Source organism: Chamaea fasciata, unplaced genomic scaffold (genome assembly GCF_029207755.1).
Source record: "Chamaea fasciata isolate MVZ Bird 193981 ecotype frontalis unplaced genomic scaffold, bChaFas1.0.hap1 SCAF_19, whole genome shotgun sequence".
Classification (NCBI taxonomy): Eukaryota; Metazoa; Chordata; class Aves; order Passeriformes; family Sylviidae; genus Chamaea; species Chamaea fasciata.
This window is the reverse complement of record NW_027094104.1, coordinates 2,855,681-2,870,153: the sequence shown is the minus strand read 5'-3', so window position 1 is coordinate 2,870,153 and position 14,473 is coordinate 2,855,681. Positions and strand designations below refer to the sequence as shown.

General features: G+C 43.7%; 1 protein-coding gene across 5 annotated transcripts in view; it reads right to left on the bottom strand.

Moving 5' to 3' along the window:
* Window positions 1–5,836: 5,836 nt before the first annotated feature.
* The window catches only part of HELZ (helicase with zinc finger), an 86,740-nt gene continuing 78,103 nt past the window's right edge, over window positions 5,837–14,473 (bottom strand). For all 5 annotated transcript variants that reach the window (XM_066200324.1, XM_066200326.1, XM_066200327.1 and 2 more), the window contains 2 exons: window positions 11,571–11,823; window positions 5,837–8,439 (listed from right to left, as the gene is read on the bottom strand). In XM_066200324.1, the coding sequence (XP_066056421.1) occupies window positions 8,105–8,439; window positions 11,571–11,823 (588 nt within the window). In that variant the 3' untranslated portion in view covers window positions 5,837–8,104. The remainder of the gene's footprint in view (window positions 8,440–11,570; window positions 11,824–14,473) is intronic.

Sequence of the window (14,473 nt, the reverse complement as noted above, 5' to 3'; positions counted from 1 at the left end):
CCGCACGCCCACCCAGCCCTTCCAGCCAAGCCCTTTTCACCCTCGTGGTCCCCCAGCACCAAGAGGTGGGGTGTTTCTTCTTGTTTTTTTCTTTTATTCTTTTACAGTTCAGTTTTCAGAATCTGCTCAGCATTTTTCCCTCCAGGCAGGAAAAAGAACGTGGCTTACAGTGTACTCTTTTCACCCCATAATTTAAAAATCAGGAGAAAGGGGAACTGAAGTGCTCTTCCCTCTGTGTTTAGCTGTTCACAACACTGAAGAGAACCAGAATTCCTAACAGAAAAATTTCTGGTCAATTTGAAGAGGTCTGAAATGATGGCATGTTCAAACACTTGGAGAAATTCCCCAGCAATTCAGTGCTGGCTCGAGGGGCTGCTCTCAGCCCCGCCGTTGGTGTGGGCTCAGTCCCAGCAGCCCCAGCCAGACTCAGGCTCATCTCCATTTTCCCCATCAGCAGAGTGGCAGCGAGAACAGAAGCCTTTTGTGAAGTTGCATTAATGTTTTCCAAGCTCTTTGAAGTTGAAAAGCAGTACAAATAACACATATATTATAAAGTTCTGGGATAAAGCACTCATTGGTGCTCAGATCTGAGTGTGAGCTGAGGAGCTCTGCCTGTCTCTCATCATGAGAGACAACTGCAAGTCTTCACGTTGTCACAGAACCACTCTGAAATGCTAAATGGTTTTGAAATCTTATTTTTGGGTACAGAGCTGACATCCTGAATTTGCATTTTCATTGTTCAGGAAAACAGGGGCTAGTTTCTAGGGAGAACCTTTACATGCAACAACTGGAACGAAAGTAGTCAGTGTGACCACCGAGGGGGCTGACCCTGGGTTGGGACATCCAAACTTACACAGCAAAGATTTATCTAAGCAGAGCACCTGGCAGGAACGGCAGCATTCCCAGCTCAGCCACCATCATCATCACCTCAGACATGCCATGGGTAGAGATAAGCAAGGTTTGGGGACAGGATCCGAGTTTGTCACCCCACACAGAGCAGTGGCACATCCTGTGTCCCTGGGAAGCCCCTCACCCACCCACACCTTTCCTGAAGTGCCCTCCCTCTCTTTCAATACCTCTGCTGGGAGAAATTAATTTCTAGGTGGGTTCTTAGCCTGATGGGCCAACTTCTTGCCCAGCCAAGATCCTGCTCAGCTCCCATTCTGGGTGTTCAAGAGCACATTTCAGATCAACACACCCTGGAGGGCCTCACCCATCTCCTGCACACTCCCGATCCGCTTCATCCAAGCCCCAGGGAGGGCACTGGGAAGATCCCTGGGGGGCGCTGAGCTTTGGCCTGAATCCAAGGTTTTACAGCCTCTCAGGGATCGCTTTACTCACGAGGCAGAGAAAACACACAGCTCACAGCACCGAGATCCACAGCCAGGGCTCAGGCAGCTCAGCCAGATGCTCCTAAAGCCCTTAAGTCTCGCTGAGTTTTATTCCCTTTCTGCTCCAGGCTGAGGCTCTGTGATCATTCCCTGCCACACTGAGAAGCACGTGGATAACTTCATTTTCTTCTTCCAGGAATTAAGGACCACCAAAGAGGGACCCGTCCATTAAATCAGTCATTGGCATTCATGGTGGGAAGGGCTCTGCTCCTGCAGCAGGTTTGTTCTGCCAGAGAGCTGGTAACGCGTTTTAAGAGAGTTAATAAAAGTGATTGGCCTCCATAAAGGAAAAGGCCCGTGTTGGAGGGGGGAGCTGTAACCAGTTTCAGTTTTCATTCTCTCAGCTGAGCAAACGGCAGGGAAGAGCCTCCAGAACCTCAGGAACGTACCATGAAAATGTGAAGGAAATGTCCTCAAGCAGCAGGGAGTCACCAGAGCCGAACAGGGATGGGAACCTGGCTGCTACACACCCAACAGGAGCACTCCCGGGTTTGGGACACAGCCAAAGAACTGAGCGGGGAAACACGCAACAGAGAGAGGGAAATCAATTCGCAGAACAAGGAACAACCACCAGCCACCATGAAATGCTGAGTGTGTGTGCCCTGCCACTCCCAGAGCCACGGACACCTTCAGCCACGGCGCCCCTGGGGCATTTGCCACTCCCTAATCCCACACCTGTCCCCTCCTCAGACACGGAGAGGTGCCCCAGGGCCCTGCCCAAGCCACAGCGCTGAGATCCGGGCTGCTCCAGTCTGCCAAGGCCCACGTGTGAAATCACAGTCAACGCAACAGAAGACGTGAAGGGTTTTGTTTATGTAAGATTTGCTGTGAGGCGTGGAGAGAATCTGCTTCCCTTGTTTTTAAATGCTGGGCTGTGTGAATTTAATGTGCAGAAAAGGTGTCAGACAAGCAACCCTGAAGAAGAAAACTGCCTGTTTAGCAGCAAGCTGAGCTCTTGAACACCCTTCATCTGCACCGAGGTTCTGCAGGCACAGCCCAGCACCAGCGGGTGGGGGGAGAAGAGCTCAGCACACAAGGCGGCACACGTGGGTCCATGAGAGAGGATTCCACCCAGAAATCCTGGCACACGCCACTATCGCTCCTTCGGTCCAAACCTAGAGAGAGCCAGCAGCAGGGCAGGATGCTCAGGCGTTTGATCACCCTGATGGAGTTTACAAAGGCACAGGTATTTACTAATTCGGTTTTTTCACGGATCCCTTTCTACTCTGTGACTTCCTTGTGGCCATCACCTTTTTCTCCTCACTCTAAAAGCTGTGGAAATGGTTTCCAGAAAGTCCCAAAGACCTGGGGATTTTCCCCCCCTACAATGAGATCCCTGGCCCTGCTGCAGAGGGACACCTTCTCACCTGGGCCTGACAGCTCTTGAGGAACACAGCTGATCCAGGAGCCAGGAGAAGTTTGCAGCACTGCCAGCCCTGGGGAGGGCCCTGGGGGTTCACACAGAGCCCCTGGGCTCCATCCAGAGCTGCCAGGAACCTGACCATGGGCAGAAACTGTTAGAGAATAAACCTCAGCCTAAACTTAATTTAAAACAAGTTTCCACAGTGGGACAGTGCCCCTTGGAACACTGCATCACTTTGTAACTTAACTACAGGGGTATTAGGCTGCTCTGTACCATAAAACACACACAGCAGCGGGACCTGCTCTAAAAGCATCCATTCCAATTATTTCCCCTTTCCACTGTCACCAAGGGACAAGAAAAGAGCGTCACAACTTTGTTTTGACTGAAGCAGAGGATGAGATTGTCGTCGCTTTGTCACACTTGATCGATGCTCGGGCTCCACTGTAGCTATAGAACATAAATTCAAGGCATGCAGACATCACACATGCCCACTCTGCATCAGACACTGAGCTGCTTTGCTGCTTTCTTCAAAGAAATGCAGAGCAGGGAATAAACTCGAATTTCTGGACCATTTTCTATGTAACAGAACCAGCAGCAGAATTCTGTTGGGCAAGGCTGCGGCTCAGCTTCATGCCCAGGATCACCAGTCTCACAGGGAGCACCTCAGCGGCTTCACAGCTGGTCTTGTTGAGGTATTTACCCTCCAGCAGGAAGGCAACTCTTCTGAAAAAGGGACTGACAACATCTTTTAACCAGTCTTGGATAATTCATGTCGCCGAGCATTCTGTAATTTGTCAGAAGCATCTATTAATCCTTAATGAGGTAAGAACTCCTCAACATTTCTCAGCTGAAGTTGCCAAAAAACCCCCACACCGAACTGACATTTCCACTGCTGCTGCTGCAAATCCTTTTACTTCTCTTGAATGGAAGAAAAAAAACAAATTTAGAAGGATTCAGCCCTTGCTCCCTGACACAGCCAGCAAAAAGGAGACGGGTGCAAGTATTGCTACACCACCAGAAATAGCCCATATTTCATGTCAAGGAATACGATGTGCAAATTTTTATAGGCACCATAGATCATCACCATCTGTCTTGACAAGTTAATTGTCTGCAGTTTTTCTAGGAAAACTAGAACCTTTAAAAACTAACAAAACAAATGAGTTGAAGGATGATATGGGCAGAGCAGGAAGCATCGTGGGCTCGCTGCCCTGGAAATGTGCAGGTTTTGATACGCCTGAGTTCAGCCTAAAAAGAAAATTTGGAGCGGTCAAACACTGCTCTTGGTGCTACTTATAGCACTGAGGTACTACACGCATAGCAAAAGAATTGCTTATAGAGCACGATCTCTGCAAAAAAACCAGCTGAACTTGACAAATCTGGGAACAAAACATTAATTAATCAAAGTAGGGAACAGCACTCACAGGGTTCGCAGTCAGTGGCAGGACTCACATCCTGCAAAGGGCCAGCAACACCACAGCCCATGCAATTAAAAACCCAGGACAAACTGTATTAGATGACAACCTCCAGGAGAAAATATGGATGCTGGGGCCTTGGTTGTAACCTGCCAGCTTCATGCCGAACAGCAATTTATGAGCCGTCCTGTGGGAACACTGAACGCCGCCCCGTGAGCACAAAGGGGGATGGAGGGGAACGGTCCCCACGACCCACCCTGGGCTCTGAGGAGCCTGGCACTGCTGAGACACTCTGAAACCATCCCGGGGACACCCACTGCACTGCGGCTGCTTCAGGAGACCAGCACAGCGTGGAGGGCGCCCAGCAGGCAGAGCGCTAACAGAGAGAGACAGGGACGTGCCACAGCAGCGCTGCCCGAGCTGCCGGCTCCTTCAGGACGGGCTGCAGCACCTGGAGCGACCCAGGCTGGGGACAAGCCACATCCCGCAGCACGACCCAGCTGAGCCAGGGCACCACGGGCAGGTCCTGCAGCCGCAGGAGGTGACAGTGGTACCTCAGTATCCAGCTCCAGGTCAGGCTGAGCTCGCCGCCGAGCGGCAGCACCTCCGGCCGCTCCTGACCCAGGATGGCCAAGCGGAAAGTCACAGTTTCAGAAGAATTCACTCCTCAACTACACACAGAAAAACATGCCAGCTGCATTCACTAAGTGGATTTTTAAAGGGTGGAGGCTCTAACTGAATTGTAAAAAAAAAAATTTTAAAAAAATTCCTTTTTTTAGAATCCAAATAATTTATTTTTTTTTAATCTTTCCCTTCGTTCTTCATTAGTTCTTATCACCACACTGACAACCTCCCATGAGGCATCCAGATTTTTCTCATCAAAAACTGGAATTAAAGAAAACAGACCCAGAAATTATTCTTGATATCAAACACAAGCTTACTAAATTTAGATCTGTCATTTAAATTTTCCACAGACAACAATGGGGAGTTTACTCCTGGACAAGGAGCGCGGGATTTGGCACTAACTGAAGCATTAAAGAAGTCAAGGAGCCAAATACCCGGTTGGGGCATATGCCCCACCCCAGCCTCCACTCATTTCCCCCAAAAGCGAGCTAATTTAGATAAACTCGAGTTTGAATTTTCCCTGTTATTGCAACAGGTCCGTATTTACAGTGCAGCCTGAGCAGTGCCCACTGGAGCCATCTGTAAGGCCTAATTTCATTTTAATAAGAGTTTGATTGAAGCCCTAGGAGAGTCGAAAATACAGTTTTGAGGTTTTCTAAACGTGACTTCAATAAACATTGGATAACTTGCTGCAAAAAACCAAAGATCTCGCTCAGAGCTCTATATGTGACATATAATGGCCAGACAAGAGATTTTAAAAAAATAAAATCTTTTGGAAAAAAAAAAACTAACTCTAAGAAATCCAAATGATTCATGCCAAAGCTGTTAAGTCAGATCATCCCTATCATATCATCCTCAAATTCCTGGGTGAGAGCACTTATGAAAATTTAGCACCAAAACCAGCTGGGCTTTTCATAAAGTTAAAGAACTGAAATTCAAAGTCAGAGAGAAAATGGGATTTTATCTGTAATGTTTTCAGTGGAGATAAAATACCAGTGTAAAACAGAATCAAATGCGGTGAGATGCGACCATCTCCCCCTTAACTGACCGACAGATAGCAGTAAATTAACCAGTGATGTTTATTAGTTTCATATTCAATATTAAATGGTGAACAGAATCAAAAGGCTGCTCCGTAGAACTGAGTGACTTTGAAACCCCTGAAATTACAAAATGCTGACTTGGGGAAGAGAAGTGCTTCAGATCCCCACCTCAGCTCTGCCAGTGAATTTCCCATGGACTGATTCCTGCAGCCAGCAGCTTGGCAAAAACCCTGTGAACAGCAGCTTTGCTTGATTCAAGGTTGCAGAATTTGGCCTCTCCTCGTTTTTGGGTCGTCTGGGTTCCATGCCCTGTGCTGAAGTGCTGAGCAGAACCTGGCAGAGCCTGTCCCCCCTCCCAGCATTGTTTGTTTGGTATAACATTAGGAAATAAATTAAGGAGTTACACGAGCTTTGCTTTACAGCAAGAAGAAGGAAAAAGGTTCTCAGATAAGTTTCTGAATCATAACCCAGCAAAGATTTATAATAAAAAATTTATATGCAACCCTCTGCAGTGTACTGAGTTTAAATCAACCCCATTACATAATGACCCTTGTCTTAACACATGAAGTCGAATGCAAAAACAATGAAGCTGATTGATTGTAACTAGAGCAAAAATCTGATTGAACAGAGCAGCAGCCACTGCTCCCCAGTAAGGTGTCCCATGGACAGCTGTAAAAATCTGAGATCGCCCCCTCACAGCTCTGAAATTTCAATTCCTGCAGGTAGGAAGTGGAGGAATTCTGAACTACACGCAGCTCATCCCTGTAAACCAGTTCCCACATTTAAAGTCATTTCAAGTGTAAGAGGAGGATTAAGGAGAAACTCTACAACCCCCCCACTCTGGAGCTCCCCGGCCACAAAGCAGGGACAGCGTGCAAGACCAGAAATCTTTATCCACAAAGTTTTTATCTTCTGCATTTTCATTCACATTTGTTTCTTTAATTTATTTTTTTCTAAATATCCCATAATTAATTTTTCAGACTGGATTCCTTAAGGGCCAGGTTCATGGAGATAAACAACCTGGTAACCACTCTGATCCCCGGAAGGTTTAGATTAATTTGGATACAGCTTTGACAAACATTAAATCTCTTCTTTAATGATGTTCCTCAAACAAAACAGTTAGCAAAATATCTGAATTTCCTTGTATAATGTCACATTTTAATGTAAACATCAAATAATGTACCAAAAGTTTTACCGGAAAAAAAAAAAAAAAATTAAAGCGGCACAATTCTTTATACCACCGGAGAAGAGGGGAGGAAAAAGCCAGATTACAAACATTTACACATGCATAGTGGAAAAAAAAAATTAAACAAACAAACAAAAAAGTATTTTACTAAATTCACGCATTTTTTTTTAAAATAGTTATTAAATCTACTAAGCACCAACATACCTAAAAATTTATTTTCAGCTTCATGATTCATTTAAAAAACCTATCAAATTAACTTTTCAAACAAGCTTATATTATTAGCTTGTCCAAAAATAAAATGTAGAGTTTTTTGGGTTTTTTGTTAATTTTTTTCTTCTTTTTTCGATTTTTTTTATTATTTTTTTAAAGTATACTAATACTTTTATCTGAATGTTTCCAAACAATGGCATAGGTGTCTGCAAAGAATGCCTTTACTTTACCCTACAGTGGATGGAAAATACAATACCACATCATACAGAATCTAAAACTATAAAAGTCTGAGAATGCAGCATCCCTTCACAAAAAAGCTGATAAAACTGAAATTATTTAGAAGATGCTGCACCTTTATTAAAAAAAAAAAATTAAATGAATTTAAGCAGAAATAACATACATTTTTACATTAACTGGCCATTTCTGGTACAGAAACCCAGCATAGTATGCTAATGTTATTGAATAAATGTAAATGCTACTTACAATCTTCTTAAATACAATTTAGACAAACTTTTTTTTTTCCTTTTCTTTTTTTCCTTTTTTTTTTTCCTTTTTTTTTCAAGTTGTACAGGTAATCTCTCAGCTGCTAGTTTAATGCAACATATCATTAACATTACACAAATTAAAAAATAACACGTGTGTGTCTTCCTACAGAAAAGCTTCCAAAAACCCGACCCACATCAAAAAATGCAAAATAATGGAATATAATTAAAAAAAAAAAAAAATTAGTTGCAAGTCTAGCAGCAAAGCAATTAAGTGAGGATATATTTACCAATATAAACAAAAGGGAATATTTGCAACTACAGGTGAAGCCCCAACTATCTTAGATCTACCGACAACAAATAAAAATTAAATTCTCTCTAAAAAAAATAATCTGATTATTTAAAATAGGAGTAAAAGCCATTGCTACCTGATGAACTACCTAGGCTAAGTTCCTGAAACAAGGACAGGGGGTCGCTGTTCTTTTTTGTCTGCTCAGGAGGAGGTTTGGGCTTGGGGGGAGCCCGCAGAGCGCTGGCGTAGGACATGACGGGTTTGGTGCCGCCCGCGGGCTGGGGGCTGCTGCTGTTGGACTCCACCAGCTGCTTGTTGGGCATCAGAGGGGGGAACTGGCCCAGATGCTGGAGCACGTTGTAGTTGAAGGAGTTGGAGAGCTGCATGTTCTCGGTCTTCAGGTGTTCCTCCGGGGAAGGCTTGGCAGCCTTCGGTGGAGCTGCGAAGGAGAAAGCAGAGTTGGAGCAAACGAAGGGCTCTGACTCAGCCGATCCACCTGCAGCAAGCCCAGAGCCAGAGCTGCCACCACCCCTGTGGGAACCTCCTCCCACTGCACCCATCTGCCGTGTTTAGTCACGCTGAAAATGAAGTTCACAGAACGACACAATCCCAGGATGGGCTGGGTTGGAAGGGATCTTAAAGCTCACCCTGCTCCATCCCCTGCCACAGGCAGAGACCTCCCACCAGACCAGCTTGCTCCAAGCCCCATCCCACCTGGCCTTGAAGTGACCGAACTTCATCCCCAGCTCTTGGCTCATGCAGCAGCAGCCCAAGACTGACATCACTAAACACATCCTCCGTGTGTTTGTACCCTGCAGCTGAAACCCCAAACCTGCAATTCCTCACAGCGGATTCTCCGCGTGCACCGAAGGGAAGCTGCTTCCGAATGGGATCTACTCTAATTTAAGCACTTTATCCACTGAGACAGCACAAAGAGTATTTCATTCTTCTTGCTTTACAGCTTAATAGGCTAAAATTAAAATTTACAGCACCATATATAATTCATTCTCCAACAGCGATTCAGAGTCCTGAATGCCAACCAACTAATTATTGGTATTTCAGGCTGAATGCATTCCTGCTAATTGATATGTTCTTGCTCCACATTTAACAACTCCTGTAACTATCGGAAAAAAATGGTGCTTTAAACCATAGGTATAAAACTGCTTTCAAGTGAATTTCCTGAATCCTAATGAGGTCTCTTACTTTTGTCTGGAGAACTGTGCTATCTTGCACAGCTAGAGAGACACTACACTGAAGCACAGCTCCATGCTCTATCTGCAGTAGTCTAGGAACTGGGCAACAGATACATCCTGTAATTATTTCAGGCTTTAAGCATATAATGTTATTTTTAAAGTGCACATACAAAAATGTACCACCGAATGAGTGCAAAAGTAAAAAAAAACCATAAAGTTTCTCACTGGAAGGGTCACACACAGGCTTCTGCTTTTTATAGAGCACTCAAAAAAAAAAAAAAAAACCACCCAAAAAAACCACCAAACCCCAAAACCAACCCATAGAAGAATGGATATGGAAAGAACACAAGCAAAGCAATTTTGCTGGGGTTGCTATGATTCAACAAAAAAACAAACAGCCCAGAACACGAGCAAAAAACCTCCCAAAATAACCACAGCACTCAAGAGAAGACAAGTAATGACAAGCAGGGCCAGAGGTGAAAGCTGTGTGTGGTAGAGGTGTCTAAGAGAAGGAAAAACATGAAATACACATCTCAAATAAGAACTTAAATCGTTTTCTTTCCATCAACAGAAAAAGCAGTGCATATCAAACTCCCAAACTGCAATTTTGGGAAGTGCCTGCACAGAACAGCCCTGATCAATTGACAGCAGCTCTCCCTGTGCTCCATAAATCCCTCCTGACCCCACCCAACGCTGGTGCCACAGCCACTCCTGACGTGCAGGAGAGAGCAGCCCCTGCCCAGTCCGGAGTCAGGGTCACTCCTCCCAGCAGCAAACACGGGCACAGGACTTCCACAGCATCACATTCTCACGGGGTTTTATTTCGTGGATAAAAACCAACAGCAACGAGAACAGTGCAGTTACTGGTCATTAACCCTTAGCTCTATAAAACACATTTGGGCTGTAAATATGATCACAGGCAGTGAGCTGTAAATGTGGAAAGGCACAGCAGCCATAAAACGGGGATGTGGTTGCATGAGCCATTAGATACGGGGCTCCGTTTCATACACATTTATTGACAAAACAGAAGCCATGCTTAACTACAATAGAAAAACAATTCACTGCAAATGCAGTTGCCAGTGAGAACTTGACATTTTCACTCAAAATTTAGTATTTGACAGCAAATGGGTGTATACGGTACTTTTTACATACACATCTGTCCTCTGAGGACTTCACTCACAAACAGGTTCTCAAGTTTTTCATTAAAGCAAAGAAATGCGGGACTGGCTGATCCCAACACAAACGTGCCAGAGCTCCTGAGCTCCTCTTAGATAACCACGGAGTGTGGAGAGCAACTCTGTGTGAGCAATCCAGTGATGAATGCCACATAATACTGTGCATTCAGCTCCTTGATTTTCAGTAAAAATAGAAAGAGATTGAAGGAGGTGCCCTGAGCTTGAAGCTTTGAACTTAGCATGAAAGATGCTGCCATAAATATGGGTTTGCAAAACAACATTTTCACATTTTGGAAATTAAAAGGCACATTAGGAATTTAATTCTCGAGTGCTGTCTCTGATATAAAGAGCTTTTCTCATTCATTCTACACTGCATGTTCCTACTTCAGAATTACTATGAAATTACGAGATGTTTTACGTTTACAAAGTTTGATGAAAAGCAATTAAATCTTTTAAGGCAAATAAAACCAGCTTATAAATATTTTTCCACATTATTAAGTGGTTTTAATATCCACACTGGAATACTGTTTGCATTTTTATTAATTTTGTTTTTAAATTACCACTGGAGATTCTTAAAGCAAAATCACAGGGAAGAAACGGTCCTATCCTGATAATTTTGTTCTTCAAAAACACAAGAAATACGGAGAACAGAAGAAGAGCAGTTGAACTGCTCCAGCTCTCTCCTTGCAGCTTTTTGTCATCTCTGAAAAGTTAATTTAGTTTCTGTCTGCTCAATCAATCAGCACTGCTGCTACCACCAGGGAAGCCACATTCCACTGAGATTCTTCCACGGTGAGAGAGACTTTAAACTCGTCAGTCCTTTGATGAAGTACCAGAATTTACTAGAGAAACGCTGAGAGCACTAATTCAGTTTATGCGCTGCTCCCTCAGACTGTAATACCAACACAAAATATCACTGATTCTGGAAACAAATCATCTATCTTGCAAATAAATCCCACCAGTCACCTTAGCTCCCTGCAGCACAAATTCAGCTGCACTTGATGCCCCTGTAAGAGACTTTCTGGCTTTAGTGGAGCTTTTGGAGAAGACTGAGAAGCAGCATGGCTTTGTTAGCTGAAAAGCAGGATGTTAACAAGAAATGGGATTATTCCAAGCAAACCTCTAACAACTGGAACAACAAATGCTTCCAAAATCTTTGCTTAACTTGGTTTTGGGGAAGGAGCAGCTGCAGCTGTACCCACCTAGCAGCTCCCGGGGTGGAACGGCTCTGCTGGCTCCGTTGCATGGAATGTTTGGGTACGGGGCAGAGGAGGAGGAGTTCACCCACAGCTCAGGGGAAGAGTAGTTGAATGATGACTGGTTACTGTGGTCCTGAAGCTCTTTACACTGACCAAGACTGTCTTGAGGAGTGCTTAATTCTTCAGAACAAGCCTGGACTGAACTAGAGGAAATTCTTCTTTGGTACAACGGCCTGCCTGGTCCTCTTGGTTCATACTGTGAACAAAAAAAAACAAACCACAAAATAGCCTTTTGCTCTTTTGATTCAACTGCATGTATCAAATGCCGTTTCCCCATTCAATATTTTCCCTGAAATGTCTCACCAAAAAAAAAAAAAAAACCACCTAGCTCTTTGTATTTACAAAAAAAAGGAATACATTTCAAGCTATATGTTGTATACTGCAGTCACTGATAACGTATTTTGATCACACAGAATAGAGAATTTTAAAGGAAGAGCAAAGAACAACAACTGAGACTTCTTAATTCTTATCAACCTTTACATCTCACACTCCTACGTGGGCGTTGGATCACACAGTGAGGAGGAAGATACCCAGCATTTACAGACGAAGCAAAGGAAGCACAGAAACACACAAGAGCAAGAAAAAAAAAATGTTCTTACAATGCAGTCAGGGAAAAAATGGCTTTTCCTTTTCCAAAGGATAAATTAGTGACTTGTACACCAGGATCTGGGGAAGCAGGATACATTTGTACACTGGATTTTGTACATACAAAAAAAAATGCTCTGGAGAAGCGAGTGCCCTCGGGAGAAATAATGCAGAGAATTTTATCTGAAACCACAGAAATTACTTGCATCCATAAACCCCGTAGATCATGTAGATGAAAACAGCAGGAGCTCCATCAATTAACCTGTGGGCTTCAAGAGTTCAGATTTAAGGGCCCTCTAAGCTTTCTCAAGATTCAAAGCTAGTCTGTTGTACAGTTTATTTTTAACAATAAATACAGTATTTATTCCCATCTGCACCGACTAACAAGAGCACCAATAACAGAAAAGTCATTCAGGTAAATCTAGACTTGGGAAAAAAAGAACATCCTAATGAAATGTCACAAGAAATTAGCTAAACAAACATCAAGTAATTTGCTTGCAGAGTCCAACTATTGTAATTATATCATCTACAAAAAACAGGCGGGGAAAAAGTGCATGAAAGGAAACTGTTACATCTTATTTCAGTCACCACAAGCAAGGGATCGACACTTGGATATCCTGACAATCCACTCCCCCAAGGATATTCTTCAACAACAACAAAAACAAACAAAAAAATTTCATAAATTACTGCCCAAATCAACCCAAAAAGATTACATTCACTGAGTTTAAAAGGGCTATTTTGGTAAGCAATCAGGAATTTATCAAAGTTCTGGACACTTGCAAGTACAGAACCAGACAGAATAACTCCAGTATTCCCTTTGATGTGCAGTTCAGATCTGGTTTGACTAAACACATGCAAAAGCTTTCAAGTATCAAGTCAATTAACAGCTTTATAAATAGTGATTGAGGAAACAGTTTAGGAAGGATACCAAAAGTCAAGAAATCTGCCCTGACAAGTGCCTTGTCTGAGGGACATCTGTTAAAAATACATCTAAAACCCCATTTTGATTTCTTTGTGCATTCAGTCCTACCGACCAGCTGAAGCAGCAGTTTTGGAAAGTTTATAAGCAAGTCTCTGTCTTGTAACACTTTTACTGCATTTGGCATTTCTGTCACATATTTTGAAAGGAAGAAGAAACAAGAACTAAACTGAATTTGCACTAATTACATAAAGGCTCACTCTATTTGTCTTCAGATAGCAGGAGCTGTCACAAGCTCTATAGGAATATTTATTGGTTTATTACTGCTGAAAAGCCATTGTTCCTACGTCCTGCTGTACTGACAGCATTAACTGTTGTCACAAAGTATTCGATTTTATACAGGGTGGTATGACTTAATGGACTGAGACATCAAATTTCTAAATGTCTATAAAGCCAAACCTTACTACAGCTCTGGCTGGGCCTGAGGACTCCATTAACCTCTGGAGATCTGTGTAAGACAGAAATTTTTTAAATGCACTGGAATTCAATTTTAGTAAAAATAACTAAAACTGAATTTTCTCAGGCACAAAACCTAAATATTTTCTCTTTTCAGAAGTTGAAAGACAAATTAAATATGTATTGTGTGAGAGAGCGATGAGCAAGGCTCCCTCCCCAGCTTCTGTAAACACCTTAACAGAAATGCAGCACAGAACAAGCCACTTATGTACAAATATTAGATTACATGCAGTCAGTGAGAATATTAATTCTCACATTCCTGGAATGCAACCTGGCATCAGGATACTCCATGCCAGCACATCATCCACTCCTCGGCACCTCAGATTCCAACACGGATTAAAAGCTCCTGTTTAAAACATGGCCTGTCCTAGCTGTATGTGCTGGCACAGCCCCTTGGAGCCCAGGACAAGAGAAGATGGAGAGGGACAGAGCCAGCTGTGTGTGGCAGGGTGTGTGCTGGAGCCAGCCTCAGGCAGCACAGCTGGATGTCTCTGGTTTCCAACACTCAGACCCCAAAACACACGGGATGGCTTTGTATCAAATTCATGCAGGCAGGGTGGGATTGTGACAGCTCTGGTCTTTTATGAGAAGTAACTCAAGCACCTTCACAGCTCAGCACTGAGTCAACTGGCTCTGGGTCATTCCAGCTGACTGTCCAGAGCTTCCACCTGGGCTGTGGTTGATTTTCACTGCAGATAAATGGCACGAAGACACAGAGCAATGACTGCACAAAAACCTCCGAGTAACATTCCAAAAGCCAAGGCTTCCCATTTAACAGAGAAAATGTTACACCTGCAGCGCCAAGAACCACGGATCTGCTCGGGGT